This window comes from Cricetulus griseus, chromosome 3, assembly GCF_003668045.3.
Source record: "Cricetulus griseus strain 17A/GY chromosome 3, alternate assembly CriGri-PICRH-1.0, whole genome shotgun sequence".
NCBI lineage: Eukaryota > Metazoa > Chordata > Mammalia > Rodentia > Cricetidae > Cricetulus > Cricetulus griseus.
Window position 1 is genome coordinate 181,129,707 of NC_048596.1, and position 8,816 is coordinate 181,138,522.

Here is an 8,816-nt window from a genome sequence, read left to right on the forward strand (position 1 = left end):
AGGTGTCCAAGTAGATCCTAAGATTGTTGCAGGAACCAGGGACCCTGGAAGCAGGCTCAATAAACTTGAGTCTTCAAAGCACAGAGGAGTCTTGAGGATGAGGCCGCACTCAGACGAGTCTGTCTCTCCTGTGACATCCTGAGTGTGTACCTACTCACAGAGCCCTCTGTCTCTACAGTTACAGCTCTCTGCCAGGGAGGACAGGGTTCCTGGTGTACCAGAAGAGCTTCAGAATGCATAATGTGCCTTTACAGAAGGCTAAAGAGGAAATAGAAATAGCAGAGACTTTGCCCTGCCTCCTGGACATTGACTCCTTTTTCATTTCTGACTAATCAGTTCTCCAACAATGAAGACTTTGCCCCACCACACCAAGTTCCCGCCTACATCCTTTTGATTTAAATTCCTGCCTGAGCAAGCCACACTGATTCTGCTTCCTGTCTGTGGAACGTGGTCATCCTATATAGCAGCACAGACTCGGGCCTGAGAGCTGATCATGCCACTGAACCAACCTCATAGCTGGCTGAAAGCTGTGGCCTTTGGGCTCCTGCTTCTCCTTCTCCATGTGCAGGGTGAGACTCACTAAGCTGACAATTAGAGTCAGAGCTGCCAAATTCTGCTGACTTGTGGGAGGGAAGGCATAGGGGTGGGGGCTGGTGGAAATGATAGAATCTAGCAGATAGATAAAAGTATGGGAAATGCGTGCCTCCCAATCTCCTGACCAAAGCCCACAGATTTTGTGGCCCACTAGCACACAGAGGGTAGGAGATATATCTAAGACCACTCCATACTGAGGAGACACCTCAGTATAAGGAGCTCTGGAGAGTGCCAGACAATTCAAGAAAAAGTGAGCTGAAGGCATTTTCCCCACCTCAGTGTATGGCTATGACTGCAGCTACTACCGACCTTTGAAAAAGAATGACAATAATCATAAATTCATGTGAACAAATAGCTCAGAGTATGTGACATCTTTGGCCAGAGAAATACTCTGACACCCTTCAAAGAGCAAAAGGAAAGTTTCCTGGCCCTGAGGGATGGGGAGTTCCCACACTCGCACCCACAGATGAACTAGGAGGTCCTGGGTTCCCTTCCTGTGTGCCCTGGTAACAGTGGGATGAGAATTCCCACAATCTGCTGGCAGCTGACTGCACAAAATTAACCCTGATGGCATCTCTCCATACAGGTCAGGACTCATCAGAGGCCAACCCCATCAGGAACACACACACAGGCCAGGTCCGAGGCAGCCTTATCCAAGTGAGTGACACCAAAGTTGGTGTCCACAGCTTCCTGGGAATTCCCTTTGCCAAGCCACCTGTCGGACCACTGCGCTTTGCACCTCCTGAAGCCCCTGAACCATGGAGTGGTGTGAGAGATGGGACCTCACATCCAGCCATGTAAGTTCCAGACCCAGAGGATGTCTGGTGCTGGGATGAACAGATGCTGTGAGCTCTAGGCAATGCTGAAGTGTTTCCTCCATTTCAGTGCCATAGCAGTTTTCTCTTATAGTGGGTGAGTTCACCACGAGTTTTTCTGATGCATGTGCTAAAGTTGCATAGAACAACCTTCCCAGTCTCCTAGGTCAGATCTTGGAATCCATAGAAAGTTAGACTCCCGTACTTTAGAGAGAAACAAAGATTAAATTGTTCACAGATTCAAATTGAGCCCAGTGTTCACTGCCACAATGACAGAGATCTCGAGGCATTAGTTATGTGACATATTAAGCAGAAAGCACCCCTGAATCCAATAGAATACACTTCAGGTCCTGAGGAGTGTAGCAGTGATGGATACTTGCTAACCCCACCCTTATAGTCACTCTAACGATTTATAGGGCCATGCAACATTGACCAAGGAACTCTATGTAATTAATTCCCTCTAGAGACACTATAGAAAAAAAAGAAGTTCCCTGAGAGCCTGTACTTGGGATAAAGGATTTCTCACTGGTCTTTAGGCCGGTATTGTCCACTGATTCCTCTAGTACCTGTGGAGCACAACACTCCAATATTGCAATCTTAGTTTGTTTTCTATGGCTAATAAAGTACTAATAAAAGCAACTTAGGGGAGAAAACTACTACTAAAGGCTCCAGATTACAATTCATAATATAAGGGAAATCACATCGAAAGAGAATTACAGGAGCTAATTGCATCATATCCATAAACAGGAACAGAGAGTAGAAAAAAACTTGTATGCCTGCGAATTCTTAACTCAATTTTATATTCTTGTACAATTCAGTTAATGTCACCACATACAGTTAATCATTTCCATAGAGACACCTAGAAGTCCTTATATCCTAGACTCAGAAAAAACAATATCTAGACCCAACTTAACTGGAGAACTCCCTAGAAATCTGGCTCCACCCCAACTTTCATGCAGCCTATGGCCTTTAACTTGGCGGGAAGGACTTCAGAAAGGGAATATGTGTTGATATGGCATCATGAGGAGCAGCAGCTGAAGGTGGCTGAGAAAAGATCCAGACTCACAACGGTTTTGACCACCGCACATCTCTTGGAATATCTGTCTGCTATTTCCATCAGGTGTCTGCAGAACCTTGAAATGATGAATGGAGAGGGCTTGAAGGATATGAAACTGACCCTGCCTCCCCTCACTATGTCTGAGGATTGCCTGCATCTCAACATCTATGCACCAGCTCATGCCCATGAAGGCTCTAACTTGCCTGTGAGTGTCAGGACATGGTCAGCCTGGGGTCAGTCTTGTTTTTCACGATGATTAGAAGGGACAAAAGCAACCCGAGCTCCACTACAGTGTGGACTCTGATGAAAAGCCTTGCCCCGTTCATGTCAAAGAAGGCCTTCTCAGCCTCAATGTGCAGCTGAAACCTGGGACACATAGCACTGAGTGATCAAAGGCTCTAGCACTTTGATAAAACCAGGACTCATTCTACAGCCTGAGCCCTCAGAACCACTTAGGTGCTCAAGGCCCAACATTGAGGTCCCCATTTCTACTTCTGGGTTATCTGTTGTGCCAATGAGAGTTGATGGTCCTTTTTTAAAAAATAAAAATCTGTATATCCATGGAGACACCCATTTTTGTTCCACTAGAAAATGTCTGAATAATGATGACATATCTGTATACATAGAACCATTAATTAAAACTGAGGTACATGGTAGGGATGTGGTATTACTAGAGGACCCTGGCCATGACCAAAGCCCTGAAGTGCTGAGGGTTTGTATGTAGTTGTGCAGCTGCAGAGGTACAGCAGTTGATACTCTAGTGAGCCGTCCTGCAAAGCTTGGGCTGGCTAGGAGCTTTCTGACATCTCTCTTGTTTTCTCCAGGTGATGGTGTGGATCCATGGTGGTGCTCTAGTTGGAGGTATGGCTTCTATTACTGATGGATCCATATTGGCAGCCACTGAAGATGTGGTGGTGGTCAATATCCAGTACCGTGTGGGTGTTCTGGGCTTCTTCAGGTGAGACTAGGGCTGAGCTGAGCAATGGCAGCTGAGAAGACCCTAAATAGCCCTTTGATCCATGTCCCTCCCACTTCTCAGCACTGGAGACCAGCATGCCAGAGGCAACTGGGGCTACCTGGACCAAGTGGCTGCCCTACGCTGGGTCCAGCAGAACATCGCCCACTTTGGAGGCAACCCTGACCAGGTCACGATTTTTGGCGAATCAGCAGGTGGCACAAGTGTGTCTACACATGTTGTGTCCCCCATGTCTAAAGGACTCTTCCATGGTGCCATCATGGAAAGTGGAGTAGCCCTGCTGCCTGACCTTATCACTGATACCCATGAGAAGGTCTACACTGTAAGTGCCTCAACCATCACAGTCCTAGTCTGCCCCCCCCAGCCTTTATCTTCTGGTGCTCTGGTGTTCTGTTCTGTGGGGAAAACAATAACCATAGAAAACAGTTTCTTCCCAATAATTTTTGAGAAACTCTGGGACTAGCCTTTACTTTCCTTTACTTCATACTGGCTGAGTATGGTATCTGACCATGAAACTGGTCATAGCAGCTTCCATCATTGACAAAAATAAATATGCATGTGCTTTGGGAGGTGGCACAGTGGATTTTTTAAAAAGGCTTGGAGTGCAAGACTGAACACCCAATTTCAAATGCCCAGAACTCACAAGAGGCTGAAGCTAGTGACACGCATCTGTAATTCCACTGTTCCTATGGTCAGCTGGGAGACAGACAAGAGAATCCCTGGATGTTCACAGAGCAGCTGAGCTAGTTCAGTCAGCAGAAAACAAGAAGGCACCCTGTCTCAAATAAAGGGGAGTCTTGAAGAAAGGAGATTTGGTCTTCTAACATTCAATACAAACATTCACATACACATTTAGTCCTTCTCTTATACACAAAACACAAAAAGATAGGTACAGTAAATAAAACTACCCCAAAGAAGAAGAAAGTATGGAGGTAGAAAGGATACTGCTTGCTGGCTGTCGCCTTTGAGGAAAAGGACATGGGGAACACTTTATATTTATACCAATCCACACACAACACACACTATAGTGTAGTATTTAAGGCAATAGCATTGAGTTACAATTGCAAAAATTCTTCTTCCCACTTGTTCCCCTTCACAGACAGTGGCTAACCTGTCTGGATGTGAGACCATGGACTCAGAGGCCCTGGTGCACTGTCTGAGAGGCAAGAGTGAATCAGAGATTCTGGCCATTACCAAGGTAAGCAGAATTATGCATCTTGGAAGATCTAGTTAGACTTTGTGTTCTTTAGTTCTGTGTATAATATGAACACCATGACAGGCTAATCTAAATGTAGATTCTCTTCCAGAGTGAGCTGAGCACACTAAGGCTAGGAAGAAATGAGAAAATTGTAGAGGTAACTCAGTGGACATCGACATATGTATCTGATTGAACTTTAGCATTAACTTTTAATGCCCCTTAGGTCTTCAAGATTATCCCTGCTGTGGTAGATGGGGTATTCCTACCCAGGCATCCTCAAGAGTTGTTGGCTTCTGTGGATTTTCACCCTGTCCCCAGCATAATTGGTGTCAACAATGATGAATATAGTTGGATTCTCCCCATGGTGAGGCTCATTTCCAATCCTCTGGGAGCCTGGGGACTCATATGTTAAGCAGTGGGAACTCCAGGCATTTTTAATCCAAGTCCGTCATATTCCACACTTAACGCTGTCTTCTGCTGTCCAGGTCATGGGCTCTGCTGAGACAATAAAGGGAATAACGAGAGAAAACCTGCAGGCTGTTGTGAAGAATGCAGCAGCACAAATGGTGAGTGGGATATCTCTGGTCCTATCCAGAGAAGTCCCTCATAGCTCCTTCTTAGACAGCATCTCTATGAATGAAGGTCAGTATATATGTGTTATTCTATGTGGGGTGATCTCAGAAAATGAACCTCGTTATTTATATCATATCTCATTTAAGGGTCCATTCTCCCCATACCAAATGCTGATGCTCACTTAACTGAGAACATGCCGAGCCTCATTCTTCCTGCTCTCCTTGGTGCAGATGCTGCCTCCTGAGTGTGGTGACCTGCTAATAGAAGAGTACATGGGGGACACTGAGGATCCCCAAACCCTCCAAATACAGTTCACAGAGATGATGGCAGACTTCACGTTTGTGATCCCTGCACTCCAAGTAGCACATTTTCAGCGTGAGTACACCTGTAACAAGGCTTAGGAGAGCAGCTCAGAGATATAGGTGATGGGTGAGCACTGTGGAGCAGTGTGGTACCCAGGTCTCATGTCTAGTTATGGAGAGTGACATCTAGGTACAGAGGAGGAAATGGGTCACCAATACTCTATTCGCTCTCAAAACAACTAAGCTGGGAAGGCCGTGAGCACCCTATAGCCAAGGGCTTTTCCACAGCTTAGTGCTCCAGCCTGGAGCTCCTCCTATTTAACTTTTATGGATTCTAGGAAATTAATAACAAGATATATTGTCACCAAGTATGTATCAGAAAAACTCCAGGTGAGGAGCCACTAAGTCACACTTTGTCCCCAATCACAGGTTCCCATGCCCCTGTCTACTTCTATGAGTTCCAGCATCAATCCACCTTCCTCAAGGGTGTCAGGCCACCCCATGTGAAAGCTGACCATGCTGATGAGGTTCCTTTTGTCTTTGGGTCCTTCTTCTTTGGCACGAAACGTGAGTCTTCCTTATTCTCCTTGAACTGACTGAGGTCCCCGATGACACTTCAGGGATTCCTGAGCACTCAGTCCATTTGAGGAAAAGTAGGTTCTGGGAGAAAATACAAATCAAATGTGTACCATACCATAGCCTAAAAAATTATATCAAAATTAGAATCTGGACCCATCTCAGTCTAGCCTGTGATGGAGATGACAGCTTATTGGGCAGGAAGTCAATTAGAGGCATGCAAGGATGTTGGACAATGTAAGTAAAGAAGGGAGGCAACAAAACCAGTAGTTCTGGGTCTGACAACAGCTGGGGTTGTGAGTGTAAAGCATGAGTTGGCAGTTGTGTGAAGTGTCGTGGACTTCAACATTTGTCTTCCTCACAACTCCAGTTGACCTTACTGAGGAGGAGAAGCTGCTGAACAGGAGGATGATGAAGTACTGGACCAACTTTGCAAGATATGGGTGAGAACACACCTTTCTCTCAACCTTCCCTATAGGAGTTATAGGGCTCTGTGGGTCACTATCTAGGTCTCCCTTTTGGGTGGTGGTCTCTTCAGCATTCATGGGTCTTCCATCACATGATAGAGTTTTCCGTACTGGGTAGCGCATTTATATAACACTTTGTAGGTGTCAGTTATTGGTCATCTCACAGTAACCTAGCTCATGAGCCATAGTGTTATGGTACTGTTCTTTAGATCTTACCTCTTAAATGCAGACATAAAAAAGGTCAAGTAGTCTTCCCCTACGTGGAACAGAAACTATGGATGACACTTGTAGCTCTATATCAGGACACCTGTCTCATCAGCCTCATTAACCACTGGACTAATTGTTCCACTGATCTGGCTCAAATCAGAAGATCAGACTTTGAATCATAGTGACCTCACCTTTACTCACTGGTTGCCTATCCACAGGAACCCCAACAGTGAGGATCTACCCTACTGGCCCATGTTGGACCATGATGAGCAGTACCTGCAGCTGGACATCCAGCCTGCTGTGGGACAAGCCCTGAAGGCCAGAAGGCTGCAGTTCTGGACCAAGACTCTGCCCCAGAAGATCCAAGAGCTAAAGAGGCCACAGAACATGCACAAAGAGCTGTAGTGCCCGTGTGTTTAGAATGGTGTGTGGGGTTGCCTGCTGGTAGGATCAACTTGAGGTTCCCAAAACATATTGAGGAACCTTGGTTGATTCTAGCATTCACATAACCTCTGCACTTGTCTGTTCTTTCACATTTATCACAAATCCTCTGCATGTGACTCTTCATCCTGCTGGGTCACCTTTAGTCAGACCCACTGAATAAGTGCTCAAATAACAGTGTGCATTTGTGAGCCCCAAAGTACCCATCTCCTTTCACACTCCACTGGTACTAGGACCCTTTCTTCCTCCCTTAATTTCTCATCCTCACTGTCATCTTCTCTAAAACCAAAACCCTCATTGTAATAAAGCAGAAATTTGATGAACATTGATACGGGTTCTTCAAAAACCCATGTGAAGAAATGTGTGAATTCACGTGATTTCTTTCATCAGTTTCATACTTTTGGAGACCATGAATTCCAAGATTAAGATACCAACATGTTTGCTCTATTGTGTTGACTAACTCTCTGACTCAAAGATGATACCTGATGTTTTCACTGAGTAGATGGGATATTTCATAATTCTCATGACCCAGGTCTTCAATAGGCCTCACTCTTAATAACATTCCATTGGAACCTAGGTTTCAGTATGGAAATATGACTCATAGATATTTTCAAAACACATCACATAGAGGTTTCCAAGTTAGTCACTGGACTTGAGAAAATCCCGTTGTGTCTGTAGTTTAAATATCACACTCAGTTTCATTTAACGAAATCAGTCCATTCATTGATATTTTCTTTTTTCTACCCTTCTCATCATTCAACTGATTAATCTATTCTGTCCCAAAGTAGCCATTGACATTATTTTATTCAATAAGTATGTTTACATATCTATTACCTACTCTATTGGGACAGTGTGTGTGTGTGTGTGTGTGTGTGTGTGTGCATGTATATGTGTGCATACATCATATATATTTGTTCATAGGTATGTATTTGTTTTGTGTGTGTGTGTGTTTTGTGTACACAAATATCTGTATATGAGCATGTATACAATTGTGTGCATGTAGCCGGGCGATGGTGGCACACACCTTTAATCCCAGCCCTTGGGAGGCAGCGGCAGGCGGATCTCTGTGAGTTCAAGGCCAGCCAGCCTGGTCTCCAGAGCAAGTGCCAGGATAGGCTCCAAAGCTACACAGAGAAACCCTGTCTCGAAAAAACACACACAAAAAAATGTGTGCATGTATGTGTTTGTATGAATGTTTGTATGGTGTGTGTGTGTGTGTGTGTGTGTGTGTGTGTGTGTGTGTGTGTGTGTGTGTGTATCCAGAAGAACCAGGTTTGTTACTTTGTGTCTGCTGAGTTTTGTCTTGACTTCCAACGGTTCTGTAAACATGGTAAAGCACACAGTTGCATGATCACATCACACCTGGGAAGATATTTGTCCAAGGATGGGAGTATCAGGAGGCCCATACATGTACAAAAGATATAGCTGTTACCTGTCTGTCTGAGCACTTGTCCATGTATTGGAGTGTCCTTCTGATTTCCACAGTTCCAGTCAAACTTCATAGTCATTGTGATAACCCTCTTCTCTCTTTCATTTTTACCTCTTTACTATTACTAAACATTGATAGTCTATATACATGACTTTCATTTTTACCTCTTTACTATTACTAA

The 8,816-nt window shown here is 44.7% G+C and overlaps 1 protein-coding gene across 4 annotated transcripts; it reads left to right on the forward strand.

The window, feature by feature from the left end:
- Nucleotides 1-493: 493 nt before the first annotated feature.
- Nucleotides 494-7,170, forward strand: LOC100764100 (acylcarnitine hydrolase-like). 4 transcript variants are annotated; one of them, XM_035441437.1, is made up of 12 exons: nucleotides 494-569; nucleotides 1,181-1,391; nucleotides 2,530-2,671; nucleotides 3,291-3,424; nucleotides 3,506-3,768; nucleotides 4,546-4,640; nucleotides 4,864-5,004; nucleotides 5,126-5,206; nucleotides 5,444-5,588; nucleotides 5,945-6,082; nucleotides 6,462-6,534; nucleotides 6,984-7,170. In XM_035441437.1, exons 1-12 carry the CDS (start codon nucleotides 494-496, stop codon nucleotides 7,168-7,170), a joined length of 1,686 nt encoding a protein of 561 aa, XP_035297328.1. The 4 variants fall into 4 exon arrangements, with proteins under 4 accessions (XP_035297328.1, XP_027261562.1, XP_035297329.1 ...); XM_027405761.2 differs by having other exon boundaries at nucleotides 3,506-3,764; nucleotides 4,542-4,640; XM_035441438.1 differs by lacking the exon at nucleotides 4,546-4,640 and having other exon boundaries at nucleotides 3,506-3,764.
- The last annotated feature ends 1,646 nt before the right edge of the window (nucleotides 7,171-8,816 follow it).

What these genes read in the sequence shown, in the direction of transcription:
- LOC100764100 (XM_035441437.1), top strand. Translation starts at nt 494, where the DNA reads ATGCCACTGAACCAACCTCATAGCTGGCTGAAAGCTGTGGCCTTTGGG. An exon ending in AGAATGCAGCAGCACAAATG is followed by an intron (nt 5,207 to 5,443) that starts GTGAGTGGGATA and finishes TCCTTGGTGCAG; the next exon opens with ATGCTGCCTCCTGAGTGTGG. An exon ending in CTTCTTCTTTGGCACGAAAC is followed by an intron (nt 6,083 to 6,461) that starts GTGAGTCTTCCT and finishes TCACAACTCCAG; the next exon opens with TTGACCTTACTGAGGAGGAG.